The 25,894-nt window shown below is 39.5% G+C and overlaps 1 protein-coding gene across 6 annotated transcripts in view; it reads left to right on the top strand.

Annotated features, from left to right (window-relative positions):
• The window catches only part of RTKN2 (rhotekin 2), a 45,254-nt gene extending 29,641 nt beyond the window's left edge, over positions 1–15,613 (top strand). For all 6 annotated transcript variants that reach the window (XM_051801040.1, XM_051801039.1, XM_051801038.1 and 3 more), the window contains 5 exons: positions 724–830; positions 1,844–1,975; positions 8,325–8,490; positions 10,763–10,870; positions 12,626–15,613. In XM_051801040.1, the coding sequence (XP_051657000.1) occupies positions 724–830; positions 1,844–1,975; positions 8,325–8,490; positions 10,763–10,870; positions 12,626–13,176 (1,064 nt within the window). In that variant the 3' untranslated portion in view covers positions 13,177–15,613. The remainder of the gene's footprint in view (positions 1–723; positions 831–1,843; positions 1,976–8,324; positions 8,491–10,762; positions 10,871–12,625) is intronic.
• The last annotated feature ends 10,281 nt before the right edge of the window (positions 15,614–25,894 follow it).

The raw sequence follows: 25,894 nt of genomic DNA, 5'->3' as shown, positions 1-25,894 counted from the left end.
GTAAGCATTTCTTCATTAGTACTTTAAACTCTCTCTTCTTCACGTTCCTTTTTCTGTCATTAATTTACTTAATTTAGTCTGGTGAGAAAGGACATACGTGGATATTTTGGTTCATTACAAGCAGTTCTAAACCATGAACAGAGATAGAGTTACGTCAATGGAACATTGCATTACCTACTTCTAATTACAGAGAGAGAGCCTATGACTAGCAACGAGGAGGGATATTCCAATTCATTAGAAACTTCTTGGAATCCTAAATGCTCTTCTAGTGCTAAAGACAGAACTAGATACAAATTCTGAGCTGTAACAATCTGAAGCAAAGTGCTCAAGTGTAAATGTAGCTGTGGGCCACAATGGGACACGCTCTGGGATCCTCCTAGATGAGAGGGCCAGGGTATTTATCTTTCAAAATGTTTCTAGCTGTGAAATGAGATTTAAAGCTATATTTTATGTAACAACGACTTGTTCTTGAAGAATGATATTTCCATTTTTACTTGAAGTTAGTTTGGAATTTTTTTTTTTATTAAAAAATCTTACTGAGGGCTAAACATCAGTTTGAGTCAAATACTACAGGATGAAATCTTTTCCTTAAAATATGAGAAAATGCTTATTTAGATTCATAATCTTAATGTAAAAATGGAGGTAGCAAGCTAAACAATGTATTTAGGGCGAGTATTCAGATTTAGTGTTTGCCTATCTTTTTCCTGTGTTTTTTTCCCCCAGAGGAATCCTCTTTTTGGCTCCCCTTGTATGGAAACATGTGTTGCCGTTTAGTTGCTCAGCCCTCCTGCATGGCCAGGGATGTGATGGCAGGATTTCTAAATCAGCAGGTAAGAAGACCTTGCTTGTGTTTACATCCTCTTCTGTTAATAGCTGTCACTAAGAGTCAATTGCTAAAACATTTGCTTTTACCTAGAGTGGTTTATTGAGAACTGTTGTTTTTCACCCATTCTACCTAGAGCAAGAAAACTCTCACAGCTGCGTTCACAAACAGTACCTTCAGCGGCTAAGCATAGAGAAGTAAATGTTTCTTTGGTGTGCTTATCAATAAAATGATTTAGGCTGCTAGTCAAAGATCAAGTATAATTGTTGTTTCAGAATTGGTTTAGGCTGGTACTTGATGGCAGCAGTTCTAATAATCCTGCAGCTCTCATCCTTGTGCACACCTCTCTGCTGGCACAAGAGTTCATATCACAGCATGGTGAGTTGGGCTGGGGAACTGAGCCGTATTTAAACTCATCCCTTCAGAAATGATTCATGTGAACTCACTTCTCTATTTTGGTTCGTTGCACAACTAGGCATACGAGAAGGTGATAGTGGAGGGCCAGAGGGTCTGGGTCATTATCAGGAGTGCTGAATTACAGGCTTTAAGCTGGTTGTGAAACTGTAATGCATTTATGAAAGCTGTTCAGAAAATTCATTTGAGAAAGTGGAAATTCTAGACACATGTCTTTGCTTAACATTTGTTGAATGTACTGTGTATTTCCAAAGTGAAGTACTCTTTTTATTTCTCTTATTGTGCAATTATTGTAGCTAATAAAGGTAGTTTCTTTCTTACAAGAGACACTAGATATAGATTTCATTCTGTGTGAACCAGCAGACTCTGTACTGTTAGTGTCACATGGCAATAAATCTCCAAAAACTGTAAAACACCAGGAGACATATAAAGTACTGCTAACATTTCAGAAATCAGTGACTGAAGTGTTCTGCAACAGAGAGTCTTTGTTTTAGGAATGAATTTGGTCTGGCTAACTTTTGATCATCAGGTCTGATATGTGTATACCTTGTAATATGGTCTTGTTTTATGTTTGTTTGGCAATTTCTGGCGACTTCTTCCCTTCAGCAAACAGTAGGAAGTCTAACGAGCTGGCAGAGGCTGTATTGTGTACTAAGAGGTGGCAAACTCTTGTGTTATTACTCACCAGAAGAAATTGAGGCCAAGCTGGAGCCAACATTGACAGTTTCCATCAACAAGGTAAATTTGGTTGTATGGAGTTTTTGGTTTGGGGTTTTTTGGGGTTTTTTTTGCTCATTTGTTTTTTGTTTTGGTCTTTTGTTTTGTTTTTTTTTTGTTTGGGTCTTCTTTTTTTTATTTTGGTGGAGGTTCTTTCTGGTTTAAGGCGTACATAGAGTCATTTGGGCTCTAAGCAGCTCGTATGCAGAATGCTTTATAGGTAGCACGTGGGTGGAATGTGCTTCAGTGAAATTTTCAGTCACTGAATTTTTTATCAGGGACGTTACATTTCTTAGCTGTGGATGTAAGCTCCTTCCATTGCATTAGACTGGTTAGCATAGAGGCAAAAAGGAGGATGTTTTTATTTAGGACAAGCAATAACTTCTTATATGACAGTTCCGTAAGACAGCCCTGCTTGCAGTCCCCTAGCAATGCTAGGGACTTTTGTCCTCAGCAAGTTGGAGTTTTTAACAAAAGTTTTTTTGTTGTGGTTTGTTATTTGGCCACAGTCTTAATTAGAAGGAGAACTGGAAAATTGTTCAAAATATTTTAGTGCCTTAAAATAAGCTACTTTTCTTAATACTGGTTTTGTTCAGGGCACAATAACTTTGGAAGTTCTGTTCTTCAGGATGACATTACTGCTGTTTTTATATACCCTGATTGGAAAGACTGAGTTTAAAACTTAAAAGTTAAAGTGTTAAAACATGAAGTTAAGTGTTATTTAGTATTTGGCTAAAGAAGCAGAAAGTATTTAATCTGAAATAATATTTAAATGTTCACTTTAGGAGTGTTATTGGAGGGACCTTCTAGAATGGTGAGCATTAGAGGGAATAGATGCTCTCAAAAACTGGTTCTGGTGTAGTCATCAAGGGTTAATTTCCCATAAGGATGGGCAGAGGTATTTAATGTTGTTTGCAATCAACATAGCTGGGTTCATCTTACATAACTAAACAGACACGTTTGGAAGCTGTTTCGATCTGGATTCCGCTGCAGTGCTGCTGCGAGCACCTGGTGCCAACACTAATTCTGAGGGAAGCATTCCTGCCGTCCAGTCGCTTGTTCAGCTGCTGTGCTGCTCCGTACCAGGGCAGGCACTGGGGCAGCTGACTGATGAATTGGACAAGGGAACTGATGTGGGTTAAAGTTAGTTCATCGGGGGGGGCACGAGGAGAGGTGGCTTTGACTGTGGTTCCCTTTAATAAGTTCTCTTACCCAGTTCATTACATGGCTACACAAGTGCTGGTGTGGTACAGGGAAGGGGCTCAGCAGTGATTGGGAATATGTAGGGACACGGAGTAATAAAGGACTGCTTCTTACAACAGCAATATCAACTTTTGGTGGCTTTAATGTTTCTGGAAAAGCCAGCTGCAATCTCACCCAGAGTGAGACTGGTATATAACCCAAATGTTTAAACAGCGTATAATAATGTGACTTGTTTGTGTTAGGACTTATTTTTTAACAAGCTAAGATTTAAATTTATTCCTTAAATGAAAATACCTTTTTTTCTAGTGCTATATTTTTTAACAGAGCCATTTTTTCTTCCAACTATTCATACATTTAGATAAAATAAATATTTAGATTGTGATATATATTTAAGTAGGTTACTTGCTTAGCTCTTCAGTCACTTCTAATTGCACTAGTCAGCCTCTGCCATAATTCTGTTTTCCAGCTCTTCACAATATCACTTAAGAAATGGCAAACTTCTGTAAATTATAGGATGACTAAATCCATGTTCCAAATTGTGACAGTAATATTTTTTAAAATTATCTATCAGACTGCTTCATATTTTTCCTTGGAGGTCTCTGTTTGAGTCTATATCCTAGTTTTGTTTTTCCTTACAAAATAACCATATCTGCTAAGATATTTCGCTCCTCCAAGTTACCAATACACTTAGAACCTAAAATCCATCTTAATAAGCCTTTCCTGAGAGACTGTCCTTTCGTTTGCAGAGTATCCTTAAAGCTAGCATGCAGAAGGTACATAAATCATATATCTTATACCATTTTACAAGTGTCAGGCTGCTATTCACTGTCTGTGAATTTTTCTTCAATTTAAATTAAAACTAGAAAAAAAGAAATCACAGTTGAAAACATATTTGGATACTTTACTACTTAAACAGTTTCTCTTGAAAATAACGTAATGCCTGCAGATATTTTTTGATTCCTTTGTTATGAAATTTCTCTTATGGATTAAATGAAAGCAGACTAATCATAAGGGCTTGTCTGCTTCATGTTGTTATAGAAACAGCAATTTCGAAATGAAAGTTGAGATTGAACACCAATTCCAGACGTTCTAACTAAAATTTCTTCTGGTTGCATATGTGGCATTTTCACTTGTAATGTGAAGCTGATCCTTTACATGTAATTGAATGATACTTTCTGAAAAGTAATGAAATCTGGATTTATGAGAAACTCTCTGGAAAATATTCACACTGATAGTCTTATTTCCCATTCCCTTTGAATGGAGACTTGAAGAAGCTATTAAGACCAGCAAAGTCATTACTTCAGCTTCAGATGACTTCACTGCTACTGCTGTTGAGCAAGAATGGTTCTGCAGTTCCTATTATGCAAGTGCTACTATTATTGTTCCAGCTAAATGTGATTATAACATATTATATTGCACAACTAAATAGGAAAAGAGAAATTATATTTTCTGTAGCAAAGAAAATTTACTGGAATCCAGTTTGAAGAAATATTCCTTATGGGCCAGTTCCTGATTTTTTTTTCAAGTTTTCTTTAGTTTCTAATGAAAACTAAAGGACCTTGCCTATGCCTGATATCTTAGCAAATTGGTACCTGTGCCAACAGTTCACATGATTTCTCAGTGTTTGGAATACATAATCTATTGTGTTCTGTTCATAAATTGTAATTTTCTTTTTGTGCCATGGATGCCTGAAGCTTGAAGTATTCTGGGGTGTTGATTCAAATTGCTGTAGTCCCATGATTTCCTTCCTGGCATATTTTGCTGGTGCAGTCTTAGTCCTGGTGCCATGCAGGCCTAGAACTGTCTCCATGTCCATGCTGGTGACTGAGGGGTTCATCGACCAGTTGATAAACTGTGCAGCAGGAGGGAAAGGACAGAATCAAGCTGACCTTGCCTTGAGTGACAGTTCCTGTTGGAACATCTGTTCTGGACTAGGTCAGGTAAAGAAATTCGCTGGAAAATGTGGCGATGGTTGCAGCAGCATAACTTGGAGGGAACCATGCAGTGTTTCTAGGGAACCAAGGGAGTTCATCCTTGGGCTGGAGCAGGGGAATATGTATATGAGTTCTTGGCCATATAAGCTTTTAGGGACCCAGCAACGTGAGCAATGTTCTCTGTATGCGTGGGGAACTCCAACACGGGGGAACGAGATCAGCCCTGAAAATATCGATATTCTTGATAGTGAGGACTTTGTCCCACTGCTTCATACACGTGAAAATATTTTGGAAAAGCACAGACTAGTTAGGTACCTCCAAATGTCTGGTATCTTGTGTCCCATTGCTCAGTTTAGCCTTGCAGTTGCTTGAAAGAGATAGTGGATGTGGGCAGGGGAAGCAGAGAGAATACCCACATCCCACATGTGTGCTCAGATCGAGGAGTTTGGAAGCTGCTTTATGGCTCCCTGGTGCTCCACAGAACATTGCCAGGTCATGTATTGCCTGCCATCTCCTTCTCTGTGTTTTCAGCCGCTGTGGTGCTCCACAGATGGCTAAAATGGCACAGATATCCTAAGGTTGCTTTTCCATGTTATACTTAAATGTTGTACTTGCCGTCCAGTGGCCATGAGGATGTTACATTAATACAAGTTTACAAAATAATGAAGGGAGAAAATATTACCTGATAGAGTGATTTTGGTCTTGTGCATTAATGTGTTTTGAAGAACACAATTTTAAATTTAACAGTAGTTCCCTACTTGCCCCAAACAAATGGAAATTATTAACATTACAACAGGAACCAATGTGTGCACAGGTTATATTGGGTTTCCATTGCTGTACTGTTATTTCTTGGTTGGTTTTGGGGGGTTTTTTTGATACTAAAAACATGAAGGGATTTTGTTAGATATTATTTGATTTGTTTTAATCTTAAAATAGATACATGGAACTGGGTCTTAGGTTATTCAATATTTTTCTCAAGAACTGTAATTTTGTTTTGATGTCTTCAAATGGTCTTTATAACCAGTGCTTCTTACTGTGTCAGGACTGGCTTAGCAGGAAAGTGTTGCACCTCAGCAACCTCTCTCTTGTTTTTGTTTTCTTTTTAGCTTAAAATATGAGCTTTTCAGAGAGGTATTATCAGGCAAAGAGATTTTTTTATTTGGGGGGAAAAGTATAAAGGAAGGTTCTTATTTTACAAAAATCATATTATTTTCCCTTTAAGTCTTTCCCCATCTTCACAGGAATAATCATTTGCATATAGAACATAAAATTGGCTTCAGCTTTCCCAGAACAGTCGCTTGAGTTCAAGATTCAGCTGTTTTTCCTGTTCTGATGCACTGATTCTTCTGATCTCTACACTTGCTATAGCAGAGTTGGTTCAGTTGTCTTATAAGACTGGGAGAGATTGATCATTATTAGAACACGGTAACTTAAAGCACTTTTTGTTGTTGTTTAGGGGTGGGGTGGGTGTTTTTGTTTGTTTGTTTAATGGCTTTTTGTTGTTGTTTTGGTTTTTTTTGTTGTTAGGTGGAACTGGGCATGTAGTGTAATTCACCCAAGCTTGGTAAATTCATCAGCCCATTACTGTAATGGCATCTTGTATCACTGCTGAAATATCCAAGCATCAGATATAGATTGTTGCTTGAGGATTTATCTCCTCTGAATAATCCCACAGTTGTGGGATAAAACCTGCAGCAAACATCATTAAATAAACTTGTATGTATGGTATGCTTGAAGTTCTTACCTGTCAAATGTTAATCAATTTGATTTCATTTTTTTGCTGGTATCTATGGTTACCTGAGTTAATGGGATATAGATCACTTATGGATGAATTACTTCATCTCCTATTTTTAGACAGAAGAATTTAAATGAGCATATCCATCAGATATGCTACAAGCAGCTGTTGGTATTTCAAATGGTTACTTCAGTAATGCATTTAAAATCTGGGGAATGTTCTGTAGAATAATTTTTGTTTTTCTGAGTATCGGAACTAGGCTTATCCCCGTGGGATCCCATGCGTAAACTTAATTTCTGTAGGTATATGTTTAACATCTTTAGCAGATGTTTGACATCTGGTTGAGCTGTGTAAAACGGAACTGATTGTTCTGTCCCCACTGTATTTTGAGGAATGCCCCGAAGCCACCTTTTGGTCAAACTCCTCTGAAGAGCTGTGTTGTAATGGACCATTGCTTGTTCAGTCAGGTTGAACTGTACGTGCAAAGATATTCCCAGTTTTTCTACTTTACTTTTGTAAGTAAAGTGGTGTTAGTTACTTTAATTTGCTCATCATGTTTGTGATGAGCAGCAATGTTGACCAGTTGCGTTCTGGAATTTTTTTAGTTGCATTTTGTATCAGACTTTTTCTTAAGTCTTTCAGCATTTTACACACAAAAAGATAAATCACTCAGTTGGGGATAAGTGCCTTTTTTTTTTAATCGTAGTAATACCATAACAAAGCAACTAGATACTCTGAAAATACCACTGGATCTAATCTGGATGGTAAAAATCAATTGAACTACATCCTTGAACAGAATGGAAAACCTTGGCTATAACAGTGTTGTGTAATCTGAGAGCCTTTCTAACTCTAGCTAAAGAAATTTATAGACTTGTCATATACTTCTTTATATGTATTTAATTCTTTCTATATAGCTCTCCCTAATTAAGGTAAAACTCAAATGTCCATTTTGAAATGGACTAGGTAAGTTTCTTTTTAAATTTCTGTCACTGTTTTTTTCAGCCCTGAATGTTCTGATTCACTAAGGTGAACATAAAATGAATAAAAGTTTAGAATTGGGTAAACAGTATCCCACAGAAATGCAGTAGGAGACCTGAGTAGTAGCTGTAACAACATAGTTGTCCATCTGAATCATATGGAGAAAAGGAGCTGCTTGCTGTTATTTTAGATTATTTGCTAAACTGCTGTGGAGAAAAGGGAGCAGTGTGAGATGAGCAGGTGAAGGCAGAGGGAGGGGAAACACAGAACGTACATCCTGTAATTCAGAACTAAACTGCAATAATTGCACTCCATTCCATTACTATTCACATATTTTGTGCCATTTGAATAGTTTTATGAGAAAACATTTTTATCATTAGTTCATTTTTTTTTTTAATTGGAAATTAATCTGGATTAGATACAAAGCCAAATGATACCTTCCTTACACTGTCATTGGCCATAAGGTGATGCTAGCGTGGAGCTGAAGCAATAACTCATTACCACAGTTTGTCTTTCCTAGGAAACCAGAATTCGAGTCGTGGATAAGGACTCCAGGAGGAGAACTAATAACTTCTCTGTTATCAACCCCGTGTCTGGAGAGGCTGTGATGCAACGCTTTGCTACTGACAATAGGGATGAACTTCACAAGTGGATGGAGGCTTTCTGGCAGCACTTTTATGATCTGAGTAAGTAAGCAGGCAGTGCTGGCAGTGTGCCCTCCAAGTGGGGCATTATGTAACATCAAAGGGATCTTTGAGCAGTTGGAATTGGAATTGCCTCATAAGCCTTTGTTTGCAATGATGAGAAGAAAAATGTTCTCTGGGATAATAGTGGGTGGTGGTCTAAGCCGTTGGAAGGCAAATATTTGACTAAACCAAAGTCCGTGTGTTCAGTCTGGTTTTTTTGCAGGAAACCAGAGGCAGAATGGGCTCATCAATCTCAAAAGGATTTGGTCTCTTTTGGAAGTTTTCTAGATAATTCTTTTTTAAGGACTGCTCAATTCTCACCATCTCCTTCCTTCACTGTGGTGGGAGGAGTCCACTTCTGCCTGGGCATCCTACCAGTGGTGTGTTGGTTTTGTGAGATTCTGCAAGCATGAAACCTTAGTATGGAAGCCTTAGTGGGAAGTGGTGAGGATGCTGGAATCATCTAGGTTGTGGATTCAGCCAACTCTTTCAAGTAGGCGTGTGTCCTTGGGATTTCCTTGCTCAGCAGTGTTATGGATGAATTAAATTGCAATTTGTTATAATAGGGATTACTTGATTCTGTTGGTTCTCCCTGAAACAACATCTCAGCCTTGGCCATATTGATCACCATAACTGGTCTACTCTGGCCTCCAATCGGGAGGCCTGGAGACACACCATCTATAACACTGCTGTCTCCTTTGAGAACACACGCAGGATCACTCTCAAGGAGAAAAGGCAACGCAGAAAGAACCGTGTATTGCAGAATACACCATCTAAGGAGTCTTTCTGCTGTACCTTTTGCAATCGGACATGTCTGTCATGTATTGGCCTCATAAGCCACCAGCGTGCCTGTAGCAAATGTGGATAGAGCCTTCCCAAATCTTCGTTCGCGAAGCCCAGCCATGAGATGAGATGAGATGATTCTGTTGGTAATTCAAAGGTTTCAGTACCCCTTGTCACACAGGAATATGCTCACCGAGCCACACTCCAGTCCAGTCATGCAAATACAGGCTGCTTACTTGAACCTGGCAAAAGCTGTACCTGAGGCTTTGTAACAGATTTTAAATTGTTACCCTGATGCTTTGGCAAACCTCTGGAACAACACTGATCTTACATGAGAGAAGAAACTAATTTATTGGTGTGAAACAGTGAAACGTTATTAAAATAGTATAGTGTGTTGCTTGTTTAACACCAAATATTCATTGTAAAAACTACACAGATTCATTTGCCTGTGTCTTTTTCCTCTGCTTTAGTAGTTTGACCCATAGAGTTATTGAAAGTAGAGACTGTCAGCTGTTGTGCTGCCATTGACAAGGTAGAGTAGATTCCTGATAGTTATTTTTATCAGGCCAGAAAACAGAACCAGGTCAATTAATGAAATACCAGTCTTTAGTCTGAGGCAACACCAATAAAATAAGTGAATTGAGATTGTGGAAACTCAGTATTGTAGTTGTAGTTCTAGTTATTTCTAGCTCTGATTTACAATGAGAAAGGGAACTATCAATTAGAGAAACACACCAAGCAAAATCTAGGGCATCCTCTTTAAATTATCTGTAGAGTGGGGTAAAAGAACTACTTCTTATTCATTATAGATAGAATACCCATGGATTTTTTGAGACATTTTCCTTAGATTCAGAAAAAATGGGTCACTTGGCATTTAAATGCCTTTTTTCTTCCCTGGTTCTAAAATTCTCTTAAAATTAATGTGCTCAGAAAACTTGGAATGATTGGTATGAACAAAGTAATTTTACTGTGTCTTGTTTTCCTTAAGGTCAAAATCTATTAATAGAAAAAGAGGTTTCCTTGTCTGCTAATGGATAAAAGGCAAGTTATCCTCTATTAAAGACAGAATGTTCCTTTGCCATAACGTTGTTACACAGCTGTATAACATCCAGCTTGCAGGATATTTGATATTGTCCCTCATAACTTCATGAAACTTCCTGAACCTTAAAATTTTTTTGGTGGTGTTTTTTTTTTTTCTGATGGATTTATACTTTGTTTGGAGTTTCACAGGCAAATTATGACCATTCCCTTCATAGCATAACAATAGTGCTGGGATGCTTAAGTTACAGTAACTCATGATCTTTGTGCTAAGAGAATGAGTACAGAGGTGAAAATACAAATGCATCCTGAGCGTTCCTGCTAAACAGAAATAAGTGCTCACTGTTTAGTATTGCTTTGGAGATAGTTTCCTAACACAATCTAATAACTTCCATTTTTTTTCCAGGCTGAAGTGTTTAAGTTCCAGTCATTGTTCTCTTTTCTCTCTCAGGCCAGTGGAAACATTGTTGTGAGGAACTTATGAAAATTGAGATTATGTCACCACGGAAACCACCTTTGTTCTTGACAAAGGAAGCGACCTCCGTCTACCATGATATGAGTAAGTGGGATTTGCCTTTTCATGTTGCAGGGTAACAGAAACAACATTCTTTGTGTTCAAATGGCTTCTGGTGTTGATGTTGAAATATCGAGTTTTTCAAGGACAATTCAGACAATGAAAGAGCACATAATTGCATACCAAGGAGTTCATATTAAATCTGAATTTGTAATAGCACAAATAATGAATACATTTTTATACCTTGAGCTAAAAATTCTGCAATCTGAACTGTAACTAGAGAGCCCTGAACACACTCAAAAAAGCTGTCACTAGAAATAAACATTCATGGTAAGAGTAGCACAAAGCTCAGGAAATGTAAAGGTAAAATAGTCCAACCTGCAAACCAATTGCATGAAATTAATCTGCTGATATTAAAGCTATTTAAAGGCTTACCTAGCATAACTTATCATAATTATTTGGTCTTTGATACTGAAAAATATGCTAGAAAAACCTAGCTAGAGTGTATTCAAGACTTGTATTTTCACAGAGCAAAATGGTATGCAGCAGGATTATTTTAATAGTTTCATTACAGAAATAATATTTACAGACTAGAAAAAGTAGGTCACTTTGTTTTAATGGATCCAATGCAGTATTGACTGAGAAACCCTGTACAACTGTAAATGCCTGACTGCTTCCTACTTGGGATGGGAACTGTGAAGATGCTCAAAATTCTGTGTGTGTCATTGAGTTACTGTGCATCAGAGCACTGAACAGTCAAAAGAGTCTTATCTAAGCTATGAATGCAGGGCAGAAATGCAGTAAATGAACCACATGGAAGTTTTACAAAGGTACCATGGTAGCATAATCCCACTGATAGACCAGTACATCAGTGAGGAGCAGAACACAAACTCTGCTTCACTCTTAATACTCCATTTTCTTTCCTGCTTATTTATAGTATTTGTAGTCCCCCGTACTTGGCACTGGTGAGGCCATGCCTCAAATCTTGTGTTCAGTTTTGGGCCCCTCACTACAAGAAAGACTAACAGGGCTGGAGCATGTACAGAGAAGGGCAACAGGGCTGGGGAAGGGTCTGGAGCGCAAGTCTGATGAGGAGCAGCTGAGGGAGCTGAGGGTGTTTAGCCTGGAGAAAAGGAGGCTCAAGAGAGACCTTATTGCTCTCTAGCACTACATGAAAGGAGGTTGTAGCCAAGTGATTCTATAAGTAAAACACTGTGTTAAAAATGTGTTGAAAATCATTAATGTGTGGCCTCCAACAGAGATGGTACTACTGCTGTTTGAGGCTGGTATTACTTCAGTATACATAGAAAACTCAGAAAGAGGAATAAGAAATGGAGCAAGGCAGTCTTAAACCACATAGAGAAAAATGATATATGTAAAGATGTCCCATTTTCAGCAGGCTAGCAGCACAAGAATATTTAGTCATAAACTTTTTCATGAGCCTCCTGTGAAACGAAATTTTCAAAGTACTATACAACAAAATGTGTTTAATGTCTGATATGTACAGGTTTCCCAGTACATTATTTTTTCTACTTTTACTTGGAAAGAAATATCAGTGCCCACCCTGTTGCCTAAATGCCAGTTGTCACAGAAACAGTTCCCTCCTGTCACCTCAGTTCTCTCTGTGAAAGCATGTGTCGTCTTTTCCTTTTCATCCATTAATACTCCTAAAAATAGTCCAGACTTCATAAGACATAATTAATACAGTTTTGTGTTCTAAGTACTAATAACAAAATAGGTAGCAGTAAAATCATTGGTAGTGCTTTAATCTGAGTTAATTGCTGTCCCTTAAAATTACAGGCATTGATTCTCCAGTGAAACTTGAGGGCTTAGCTGATATCATACAAAGGAAAATTGAAGAGAGTGATGGTGAGTTCCTTCTTGACCAGCAAAAAGAGTCTGCATCTGCCCTATGGGCTTCACTCTTCGATGGATCTCATGAGATGACTGTTCAGAAGAACATGCCTCTGGACCCAAAAGGAGATACAAGTCCTAATGACAGCAGAGGAAAGAAAAGAAGAGCTCCACCTCCACCCTCCCATAAGTCACCATACAGTGCAAAAGCACAGGTGAACACAGAACAACTGGGCAAAGAAAAATGGGGGAAGCCTGACCACACATCTACCAGTGGTTCTTCCCTTGAGTCAGTGTTGGCTACAAAAATGCAGCAGCTGCAGACACCTGTTGCTGCTCCTCGCAAAATCGGTCCTTGTAGAAAAAGCAGTTTAGCTGGTCAGGGGAATCCCATTTCTCTGGTTAACAAGAGCAGGTCTGAAACCAAACCAGTACCAACCCCTAGACAGAAAGGCATCACAGAACTGCTAGACCCTAGGTCTTGGTTGCAGCCATAGATGACATAATTAACTTACAGAGTCCCTGGAATTTAAAGTTTCTCAGCCTTCTACTAATACTCTTGGTAAAAATAGATTTTAGCATATAACTTTTCTGAATTGAGGCTACAGTGTTTTTCTGTTTGCCAGGGCATTACTGGTAGCTGCAGTCTCAGCTGTGCTCATTAGCACTCACATCTAAATAATAGCACTAGAACAGGGGAAGTTCTCTCTATCTGGAATAACGGAGCTATTTAGGAAAACAGTGGTTTGGTACTTTCCTCTTGAAAAACCAGCAGTGTTCAGGGTAACTTCAGTGTCCCCACAGCCCAGGTGTTACTGACGCCTTCTATCAGTCCCACAGCTTAGCCCATCCACAGCTCCTGAGACTACTTCAATTGGGAGTTCACACACCTTCAGCACAGATCTTGCAAAACCAATTTTCTTGGGCTTCACGCTTGGCTTAACCTAAAATATCCTTATCTCTCCCTCATTGTTTGGGAACCACTGCTTATATGGTAATCTACCATGAAAAGTTACTGCGCCGTTCTGAACACTCCGTACGAATTTCTGAGGCAGTTCTATCAAGTATTGTGGGATTTCCCAAGTTCTTGCTGGTTCATGTGCTGTCCGAATGGGCCAGGGTTATCTGTCTATGAGCAAGGATATGATCCATCACTGCTGCTTATTTTGGACTAACACTGTTCAGAAGCAGTGCTGTGTATGAGCACTCAGGATTTCATCTCATGGTTGTTTTTCCTGATCAGTGTGGCTCTGTAGCACAGCTTCTCCTTTGTGGAGCCCCTCAGCTGCTCCTGGTAGGGAGCTGGTTTGTAAACATGGCAATGTTACTGGTAAACAAACAGGGATTTTCACCACTTGTTCTTTCTGCAATTGCAGGGAATAAATACTTCAGGTGAAAATACTGAACTTTGATATTCTTCCCTCAGACTGTTCACAGTTTCTGCAAGAAGCATGGGTTGTCAGGGTTCCTGTGGCACCTGCAAAACATCTATTGCATACAGAAAATCTGTGTTCTTCTGGATCCACAGCTTAAATACCCAACCCTTTTCTTGGCTGATGCGTTTATCTAAGATGCTGGAATTCATCCACCAGCAAAGGTCTGCCTGCAGTTCTCTCTCTAGAGCCTTGGTACTCAGACCTGTCTTGAGAGGATCATATCAGCAGCTGTATACATACAGTTCTTTATTTATTTTTTTTTTCCTAAGTGTGGATGGCTTTGGGAGCTTTACCGTTTCTCCAGAAGGTAGTGTGGGTTGGTTTGGTTTATCTATTTTTTTGTCTTCTGCTAAGCTCTTGGCTGCACAGCTGTAAAGGTATCTGCTGAATTCCCTCAGTAGTTCATTGGCTATATGGGATAGGGCTTGAGAGGCAGGTTTCATTTACAGATCCTTCCACGGGATTAAAGCCCTTTGTTTCTAGAATGTCCTTGTTCATTCTTCGTTTAATCACATTCCATTTTCCCTCCGAAACAACCATAATCATTCTTACAATAAATCATGCTGTTACTTAAGTGGATGGTTTGTGAATGGTTTATAAATAGGAACAGAAAAACTGAAGAATAACTACATGATTATGTAAATCAGGCAGTCGACTAAGTGGACTGCACAACTCTGAACAAGAAATAGGAAAAATAAAGGGGGGGGAAGCATATTTTCCAAAATGCAGCTTATTTAGCTTTAAATCTAGTCTTAAACGCTGCTGTGCTCTGAAAGAAAAAAATACCTTTTTCTTGGTAACCCCCTTCCATTTAGTGGTTATATTTAAAAATAAATCTCATAAATATATAAGGCAAGAAGGCACCATAATGAGGATTTATTTTAAAATTCAACAGGCCATTGAATTTCAATGAGCAGTTTCTCTATTAAATTCGGTGGCTTTGTTTTGAACTGAACATACATATTTTAGCAAGGCATTTAATATTAATTTGAAGTCTTCAAGTGATGAGAATTCAGTTATGCCTCCTGTTGCAATAGTTAATTACCCCAGGTACATTTTTCACTTGATTTTCTATTTGCATTTCTAGCTCCACCTTAAGTTATTTTGGTCTTTTTATGCATTTGATTGCTTATATTGATCTCTGTAGTATCAGCTTTTCTAATTGCTTGTGTGTAGCTGTAAATCATGATTATGTCCCTTTTAACCTTTTCTCTGATGAGACGTACTGAATTCCTTAACTTTCTTGTTGCAGTGAATGTTATCCAAGACTAATTAATCTTCACGTTCTTCTCTGTACTTCTCACGTATAGAAATATTTTTAAGGCTGACATCTGAATGAGATGTCAATAGTGATCCATCAGGACTGTATAGAGACACAACGTGATCCTCTTACTCTGATGAATATCTCCCTCTCCTCTTTCTTCAAAAATTGCATTATGCTTTTTTTTGTGGAAGCATTACCTTGGATGCTGACTTTTATGGCTCAAGGCTTCTTCGGAGTCTTATTATCCTACCTTATATTTTCTTAGATATACACACTGTATTTTACCAGCACTAAAATACTGCTCATGAAGTGATCCAGATTGCTCTGTATAAGTGACCTGTCCTCATTCTTTACTACTACAGCAGTCTGCATGTCCTTTGCAAATTTATTGCAAGTGATTTTTACAGTTTCTTCCAGATCATTGATTTTTAAAATTGAATGCAAGGCAAGGTTTATAGAGAGAGGTGGTAAGTTTTTATTACATTAGTGACATGGGTAGGAGGTTGGGGAAAAGGAAACAGACAGGCCACTGAGTTGCTTTCATCCCAGAGCCTTTAGAAAATTGAGTAAGATGGAAAACAGCTATACTTGTTGCTGAATTCCTATTAATACTGTATTTTGAAATTAGTTTTCTGTCTTCAGCAAAACATTCTATATTTATTTGATCTAGTACTGATATTTTTAGGGAAATTACATGTTCACTGGTTTGCAGTAGGTGACTTAGGGTTCTTGTGGGTAACACCTCAGTGCAGGTGTCTTTGCAAGCCAAGCTTACTACATCAGAGAGTGAAATGCAACCTGTTGTTCAAGACCAGTTCTCCATGAAGATATGTTTATTTATATTTTATATCTATCCTTAAATTAGACTCATGTGGGCCAGTTCATGATATTGCTGTGATCACCACTAAACAAACTAGGCCATTAATTACCCTAATCATCCTGCTTCAGAACTATAAAATCCCTATTATGAAGCAACAGTTGACTTCAGGTTTTAGTATTTATTGTTGCTGACTTAGTCTTCCTTTTTTTTCCCCCTATTCTGTATTGCCATTATTGCCTTTGCATTTTCTGTTAAGCAAGATGGTTTAACTAATAAAACCTGCAGGCTACCAGCCAACACTGGTCTTAGCTGTACAGTAAAGTCAGTTTTAGGAAATACATTTGTACTCAGCTTTTGTCTATGCAAGAGAACATAGATATTAGTAATAAAAGCAGAGCACAATTTTAGGAATATAATTAGAAGATACATCTGTGAGGAAAATTGATGGGTTTTGTCTTTTCCATATAGTTTCAAATTGTAGTACTTTATTACTGGTACTGGTCCCTTTTCATTGCATAGACTTCTTCAGAAATTAGAACTATCAATTAGGTTCTTTCACAAGTTTTCCTGACCATAGTCAGGATGAATATTCAAAACAGGAATTAAGACCAGTAAAACATCGTAATGTTTTAGATTTGGTGCTGATTCAGGTCCCAGGCTGTGAGGTTTGAAGGGTGATGGTCATTGAATCCCATCTATTGGCAGCACATGGAGCTAGGGAACTCTTGACTTTTGTCCTTCCAAGGGGAGGTGAGGGGAGTCAAGAGGCAGAAGGTACCTGTTCCATAGGGGAAATGCTACTTCTGGGCAGTGAAAGAGAATGTAACCATTATACCATCTTATCAGCTGCACTCAATCATGAGGGTGCTTAGACTGCATGACTCAAAATATCAGGGATCAAAACCCAAAAGTCACTTGATAACGCATGTAAATGATGATGAAATAGGAAATACTTCACAAAGGCGCAGGAGGCATTAGCCAGCCTCCTACTGGGATGAGGCTTGGAGGAGGGCAGGAGGCCTGTGGCCTGTGGCTTCTCCCAGCCCTTGCATCCTATTCCCCACATTTGTGCAGGCAAGCTGGAGTGCTGCTGCCTGACAAGGAATTCCATGGAAAAATGGTATTTGTTCAGAGACCCTGAGCCCGGAACAAATGGCTCAAGAGACGCAGTATACCACAGGGAAAACACTGGTGGCATCTGCTGAACTACATGTGAAGAGGTACTTCTCTGAGGAACATGTCAGGCCTGCTCTGAAAACTGTACCTTCTTGTTCGCTGGTGGAACGAGTTAATGCTGCTTAAAAGCAAAATTAAGTACTTGAATTACTGTCTTGAAGTCGGGCAGAGATAGGAGTCAGCCTGAACTGTTTTTTTAGGAAATACAACTTGAAAGTAATTGCTAGTCCAAACTTGAATATAAATTTCATGGAACATGAACAACTTTTGAAATATTGACTGAACAAAGCCTTAATGTGGTAACTTCTTATATTTAGCTAATGTTTTCAACTGTTTACTTGGTCTTGGAATGGTAGACGGTACCTTTTTTGATTTTAAAGGCATTAGCTTCAAATGTTTACATTTTTACTAGTATTGTGATTTTTTTTCCTATGATAATAAAACTAACATTTTATAGAGGTTTGTACATATTTGGAAATGCTGTCCTAGTATTCACAGGTGATAGGTAATTAATGCAGATTGCCTTAATAGAAAAATGCAGATTTGGACACTAACGTATTGTGAAATGTTAGAACAGAAATCTTCCTTTTTATTTTTTGCTGCTAGCATATTGTCGTTCTTTTAAAATATGCAAGTGAAATTAAAAACGTTTCTAGAATGAAAGGGGTTTGCTGTAGTTTTCTTCAATCTGTAACTACATTAAGCTTTGCTCCCGTGTATAAACCCTGGGTGATGGCTACTGTAAAATCAGAGAGCTCAGGGATAGCTACTTTTGCCCTGGGCCTGTTGTTACTGTGCCCCTCTAGGCTTGAACTGGCAACAGCAAACAGTATCAGCCTCAGTTTTCTGAACTAGAGGAAGGGAGGAAAAACCATTTAACTGGCCGAGCAGTCAGTGCTGGCTGCCATGCATTTACTCAGCAGATGGGTCGCTGTGTGTATAGGTAAAGTCAGAAATGTTACCCGAGAAGCACCTTGTTTCCACAACATTTTAGTTCAGGTGCTATCTTACTTCTCTCATGGACTTTCAGGAAAACACGCCATGAAGCAGATTTACGTCATTTCTGTCTGCTTTGTAAGGTGGCTTTATAAATGAACCACTGGCACTACTGATCCCATCCATTAATTGTTTTTCCTTTCACAGGCAGCCTTGTGCTGAAGGGGAGCTCCTGTTTGCCTCACTGGCTGGAGCTCAGTGTGGCTTTGCTAATTCAAAGCCAACTGTGCCGCAAAAGTTTTATAACTTTTGGCCCAGTTATAAAATAACTGTAATAAATGTAGAGGGAATTGCTAGATATTTTAATTTTGGGATATTTGACTGATTTTAAGAGTCCATAAAAAAACAAAGTGGGATTCATAATTGCAAGGCAAGGCAATGCAGATGAGTGATTTAATGAAAGTCTTGCTGCAGCTAAAGCTGCTGCAGTTTGCTTTAAGGGATCATGGTAATGTAAGATATGGTGATCATTTCATATAACCATTAGCAAATGGTTAAACTGTAATTGTTCCATATATGTATTAAATACTCACAGAAAAAAGAGTTTGTGAGACATCAAAATAAATTACTTTTCATGAGGAAAGAACAATCTTTCATGATTTTATATCAAGATAGCTTTTTAAATGTTCTTTATGTACCTCCCCAAAGGGAGAAAAATTATAATAACTAGTGAAGTGTCTTTTATTCTGTTAAGGCTTTTCTTCACAGTTCTATAAACTTCTTGCAAAATAGTTACAAAACAATATTATTTATTGTATACATTCTCTCATCTGTAGGGTTTTTTTCTGCTCTTGTCCAGTGTCAGAAGGTGACACAGGAATACCTGCAGAAGGAAGTTGTGGAGTTGTTTCATACAAAGAGAGCTTCTTCCCAGCCCTTAGTAATTACAGGCTGTTTTATATGCAGACGTGGGAAGCCTTTTAGTCTGTCAAAGTTTCACTGTATGTCTCTGTCTGGACATGAATTCATAGTGGCAGTTGAAAGTAAAAAATTGTATTTTTTAATTTACTGAAATTTTGGCATCACTGTTGCCTCATAGCACTTGCAGTTTGATGATATGCCACAACAGTTTTCTTTCCAAACTTTAAAATTTGTATATTTTCTTTTGCTGAGAGGGAAAGAGTCAGCAGTTGTCATCACATTCCTTTTTTTTTTTTGTCACTGGCTATAAAGGTGGTTCCAAAACACAAACACCTACTTAAGTTTTTTCACCCTGAAGGCACCATCCCAGTCTCTTCCATCTTTTTTTTTGATTATATTTTCCATTTTCTAATTAGCGTCTGTTTCAAAATCCCACATGTATTTTGACAATATCTTTCTTGAATCGGGTGCCCAGATCTGAACACACACTGCTCGCTCAGGGGAACCCTTGATTTACAAGAACAGAATAAGTTCATTAATATTGTCTGTGTTTTAGCTGCTCATTCTGCATTAGCGAAAACTAAACAAAAATGTTTCCGTCGCTCTGTGGCCGGAATGGTCTGTGCTTAAATAAAGATGTAACTTGGGAAAGAGAAGAAGATCTTAGTGCTGTTATGGTGAGCTTAACATCTCCCTTACAAATTTCTCAATAGCAGGAAAAATTGTTCTGGCTGCATGGCTGGCACGAGTGAGCTCCTTTGTCCTCACAGCATTTGTTTTTCAGATGGCAGCAGCTGCTTTACTTCCTCCGGTTTTGAGTGATCATTACTCTTCAGTCCCTCATGTCTGTACACGAGGGTTGAGAGCTTTTGAAATAAACTGTGAGCAATTTAACTGACCTTCCCATGATGTGGATGGATCAGCTGCGGTGCCAGTTGCCGAAGCACTGAGCTGACAGATTCTTAGCCCACATATTTGGCTTTTGGGAAAACTGAGGGCCTGTGGCAACTTTGCCTTTCCTCTGAACCCCAACTTAGTGACTGGACCCAGAGGATGAGGCTGCTCTTTTCACCACCATAGCTTTGTCACACAGCATGGACCATTTGACGTGGAAGAAACTCTGCTCTAAGGTTAGTAGAGTCTCAAATTTTATTAACTAAATGGAAGCCTTTTATTAAGGACAAATCCTAATAATGGTATTCCATGCACAGTTCCAGGTTAAATTGGATTTATTATACCATGCCCTAATATATCAGGATTTTTCTATTATTTTAATAAGAGTTCATTTGTGTGTCTAATAATACATCACATTTTACTCATGACCTCTTTAGAAAGTTTCTTAAATATTTGCTTGATCATTACCCTACAGTAAAGAAGGATAAAGGTCTGCTGTCTTGGGAACACCTCAGATTTATCCCAGCTCATGCAATAGCCACTTGAGCCTATAGACTGATGCACACTTTTCCATTCATTCATTTAAAATAATTGTATAATTCCTTGGCAAGTAAAGTTAGTGATTTCCAAGCATTAATGTGTAACCTGCTATTTACATTTTTCATAAGGATAAACCAAAACATATTGGTCTCCTGCTAGTCTACAACTTGCTTGAGTGATTAATATAAATTTTAGCAACAATTTGTTTACTTGCATTTTTCTACATTTCCTTCACCAGGGCAAATTCTGTGAACCATACCTGCAAAACAATTATTTGAATCAGGGTACATAGCTGCAAGTGTATAAATTCAGTTTGGGCTCTTGCTGATATTAAACAAGAGTCAATGCAGGGGCCATGGCTTCTCTGCTCCTCCTTTATAGATAGGAACAGTTGTGACAGGAGTTTCCATCACACTTTTTGAGACGTTAGTCCTTAGTGGTGCTGGATTTGGCAGAACAGTTCATGACTGTGACCTAAATACTGCTATCCTCACAGACCTTCTGAACTGGGGGCATGCCGGAAAGGAAAAAGAATTCTATTTCTCCCTGTTTCTAGAGAGGTGATGCTAGCAAAGCTACTTTTAATGTAAGAACTGGGCAGTTTTGAAAAGTTGACTGTTACAAGTGTGATGTGACCCCCAGAATCTCAATTAGGGGGAGAAGCCACCTGATGTTATTGCTGGCCTTCAGCTTACTGGGCAACCTCTTCAGCTTTCTATAGTGACATAATATTCAGAGATGATATTGTTTAGTCCTCATACTACACTTTTGAAGCCCCTTACTACAGAGAGCTTTGAAACCTTTGAACCCTTTTCAGTGTCACTGTAGGAATTAGCCTTGTCTGTCAGGAACATATTTAATCTCGACTGACTTGCAAGACACATGGGGTTACAGCAGCTGAAAGTGTGGCTTGGGTTTGGCCAGAGCATTGCAGGCTGGGACTTGTCCATGGAGCAGAGTTTGGGGAAGCAGAGTTTAGGACTGTCTCCTTTGAGACACTCTGGTCCTCCTCATGCTGTTGAAGGAGCAGCAGTCACGGACAAAGAAACTGGAGAGATCAGAAACCCCTTTCCAACTGACATGTTCAGTACCTGCCTCAAGCTTCAGCACTGATCCCACCATTTTCTACAAGGCTCTAGTCCCAACAAAGCACCAGTTTGCACACTTGAGATGCAAACTCTGCTGATGCTGCCCTGAACACGTGTCAGGGAGCAAATGGCACTGGCACTGCTGCCTTTCCCCAGTGCCACAGCACACCAAGACACTTCTGCCCAGCCAGGTCCAGAGCTGAAATCCCAACATGCTTTTTATCCCACTCCAGTGCAGTTCTCACAGGGAGAAAGTTTTAAAGTGCTTTATAATGATTAACCCTTTGGGTTAATTATTTGTATGGCAGGAGAAGTCATCCACAGAGGTTACATGTATGAAATATCCATGTATCAGCCCTTATAGACCTGATCATGCTCAGGTTTGTTTGCCCTTTTAGCAGCATCCTGATCCTATAATCAAATTGTATGTATAAGTTCTGGGTTTAATAAACTAAAACTTAGAAGAACAAACAAGCAAATGAGCTTTTCCACGGCCTCCTCCTCTGCTGAGTGCAGTGTTTCCAAGTCCTCATCCATAGCTCCCTGGAGCAGGGCTCCAGCTTACAGAGCTGCAGTCCCTCCTGGCATTCTCATTCATGCATTCTATCAAACAACATTTTCTTTGATTTTTTTTATCAAGATCTTCTTGACTGAGATCTTCAAACCAATTAATTCAGTGCTCCATGATTGCAGCTGCTGAATAATTGTTTGTTAGAGTGTTTTCTTTCCCAGGCAAGAGATGTAAAATAGTTGCTCCCCTCAATAAACAAGTTGTCAAATGTGATTAGTTAATGGACCTGTAATCATGCGATAGCATAAAGGTAAGGATTTGGTAAGTGTGATGTGAAAATGCATATTTAAATTAAAGGTATAGGGGAAAATTTTCCCATAGGAACTCTTTCTATCGATGCTGCAATAGACTATTTACCACTCATAATGATTAACTGTAGATCATTATTAAAGAAAACGAGATTAGTCATCAAGCATTTCAAATTAAAGACACATTGATTGTTTGAGGTACTTTTAGGTCTGGGTGGGAGATCAGGTTAGCGCCCAAGTCCCCATGCCTCAGCTGGCCTTCTCATATAAAAACTGATATGCAGAATTAAAAGCCTTTTAAAATTAAGGTCAAAAATTTACTGCCCAATATAAGCTCCAAGACCCTGAAATGTGATCCTCTGTTCCTAGTCACTACCCCTGTAATTTGTCAGGCTTGGTCAGACACATGTTAAGAAGCAGAAATGGAGCACCTGGGCTCGTTGTTTCATGGGGAAGAGGGAACATCATTTTTTGGCAAGTGAATGCTCATTCCAACCTAAATGCAGTTACAGCAAATGTGTATTATAGCTCAAAAATCTAATTACCTCATTTTCATCTCTAAATGATAAATCTACCTTTTTGCTAGCCCTTTAGAAGAAACTTGAGACAATCCTGCAGTGGTATCTGTGGAAAGCCAAAGCCTGGTGCAAAGGAATTTTGCAAGGCTGAGGGTTTTTCCTTCCACCCTCCCTTGGGAAATGTACATTCAGTGGTAACATTTCCTAAAAGAGTTTTCCTTGACAGAAAAAGCAAACACTTCTATTTTTTGTTTTTGTTAGAAGCTGTATCTATTATAGAAATTTAATTCTCCATTTAGGAATTACAAACAGTAATACAAAAATAATAGTTGTTGGTTACCACACGCTAATTTCAGACTATTGCAGGCAGCTGCCTTCTGCTTTCTGTGCAATCTCTTAGCATTAGGCTCCAATATAAAATGAAATTACTCTGAACTGTCTGCCAAATTTGACTATTCTTTTAAAATCAAGTAGCTGTTACTTACATTATGTAATAGCAACTGGGGTAATTTAATTACTAAGTCATGTATGAAAAATAAGACTTCAGCTTGCAACCTTCAGGTAATTAACCACCTAACTACTATTAAATAGAAAATAATCAGGGCACATAATGCTGGACCAGTGGACCTGTTAAGGCCACTGCACTGGGGATGTGCTGCATGGCCAGAAGCTGTAGGGCCATTGCTGCTTGTGGTTCAAACCTGTTGGGTTTTTGTTTGCTTTTTGGAGGACAAGAGAGGCAAAGCTTTGGTGAGCTCAGCAAGGAGCATCTCCTCTGATGCCTGCCAGGATGAGACCCCTGCACGCTGCCAGGCCTCACACCCCTGAGGCACACGTACCCTGAGGGCAGTAATTCAGGAGGGGGCTGACACTCCCCTGGTCCCAGGAGCTGCACTGGGAAGGGCACCGGGGTCCTCATCCCAGGACTGTCTGTGGTCCCTGGGCTCCCTTGCAGCCTTACTCCCACCTTTGGGGGATACCTCACCAGCATAAGGGATAATGGAGATTTAAGGGGTAAGTCCCTCTGCAGGGCTCCAGCTTCTCCCTCCTTCCTCGATGTTTTTCACAAGATGAGCATTTGACCAGGACTACCCTGGTATATGCTAGTAAAGCAGGTTTATAAGCAAAACTATTTGCTAAGAATATTCCTCTTTGCCAACCCAAAATCCTTATACTGAGGGCAGCTGACTTAAAAAACATTAATGCAATATTTTTTGAATTTTGACATTTTGGCTATTCAGTCCAGTAGCTCACACTTCAGAAGCTTTTCTCCTCCAAGGCTCTCTTGCCATGAAAGTTGAGACCTATGAATAAGGTGGTTTTAGACACAACTCCACAAGTTACCTGTTTAATGCAAACCTGCTGTGCTTCAGTGTTGGCACAGTTGCAACTTTACCCTATCATTTTTCTCCAACATCCCTCCAGCCTCATTTTCTCTGTAGGTTACTTCAGGGGCTGTTCCACTCTTCTTCTCCCTCTTGGATGGCTCCTGGTGTCACAGTAGGCTCCTCTGATTCCCCCTTCCTCCCCCTTACACCTCTGCTTTTTCTGGTGTAGTAACTAAGGACAGTGGTTTTCTAAGCGAGTGTTTTAAGGTACTGGACCTTCTAGAAGTGATCAAGGAGCCAAAGGGTAGATCATACACACAAAGCAGTGGTTGACTGCAGGACTGCAGCAGCTGGAGCGTGACACAGATGGCCAAATGTCATGCATGAAGCTCACAATGGTATCCCCCAAGCTGGTGAGACCAGGGTTAGGACCAGATTACTTCTTTGGATAGCCGCACTGCTCACAAAGAGCAAGCATTGCTCACAAAGAGCAAGCTTTCCTGGAAGGCTACATGCTGAATTGAGTGGCTGCATCCCTTCTTTGCCCACACGTTGCTCGAGAGCCATCCTCATCCTTGTTAGTATGCAGCTGGTGCGGTTCACTGGCTCTGCCAAGCAGAGCTTTTTAATTCTCTCTCGCTGGAGAGAGGAACTTCTGAACGAGAGAATGATTAATGGGGGGAGAAGGAAAAAAAAGCAAACAAAATTAAAAAAGGAATAATAAAACCCCTCAATGAAAGTGAAACGATCAAGATTTATGAGAATTCTATGAATTCCTCGCAGACTGTTCAAAGCAGGGTTGCGTAAGCCGAAGCACACCGCACTCGGCACATCCATTAAAGAGAATGGCCGTGTTTATGCTTTCATTTACATCGCCTCCATGCCCGCAGGCTCCAAGCAAGGCTTGTTCACACACGTAAGGAGAAAACAGAAAGCCAGGCCTGCGTAACTCGGGACCAGCTGGAAGGTTTTTGGCTGCGAAGGGTGGGTCCTGCCGGCAGCACAGCTTGGAGAGGCCGCCCAGGGCAGCAGCGCCCGGCGCGTGGACAGCCAGGGAGGGGGAACACGTACCAGGCACTACAGAGAAATCTGGTTTTTTTCACAGCTCCAGGAGCATGGTATTTGGATAAATCCAAGTTTTCCTGGGAAGGTTAACCAACTTGCAGTCAGCAATGTTCAGCAAACTTCTCACCCTGGAGAGGTTTGTCAGGCACTAGTTTTTGTTCCATCCCCTTCCCAGTTTTGATGGAAACCTTAAATGTTGCTGGTCAGGTTTCTCACTGTGGCTGGGGACAGGTGGCCTTCCCTTGCTCCTGCAGCAGTGAACACAAGCCAAATTGCAGTGAGGGTGCCTCCAAGCTACCTGAAATTAGAAAGCATTGGAGTACATATTCCCTCGCAGGTCTTTTTTTCTGGAGAGAGCCCGGCAGAGAAGAATATCAGTGGTAAGACATTTGCAATGAATTGTCCCCATA

Source organism: Manacus candei, unplaced genomic scaffold (genome assembly GCF_025592945.1).
Source record: "Manacus candei isolate 608988 ecotype Guabito, Panama unplaced genomic scaffold, ASM2559294v1 h1tg000050l, whole genome shotgun sequence".
In the NCBI taxonomy this organism is placed as follows: Eukaryota; Metazoa; Chordata; class Aves; order Passeriformes; family Pipridae; genus Manacus; species Manacus candei.
This window is presented reverse-complemented; position numbering and strand designations above follow the sequence as displayed.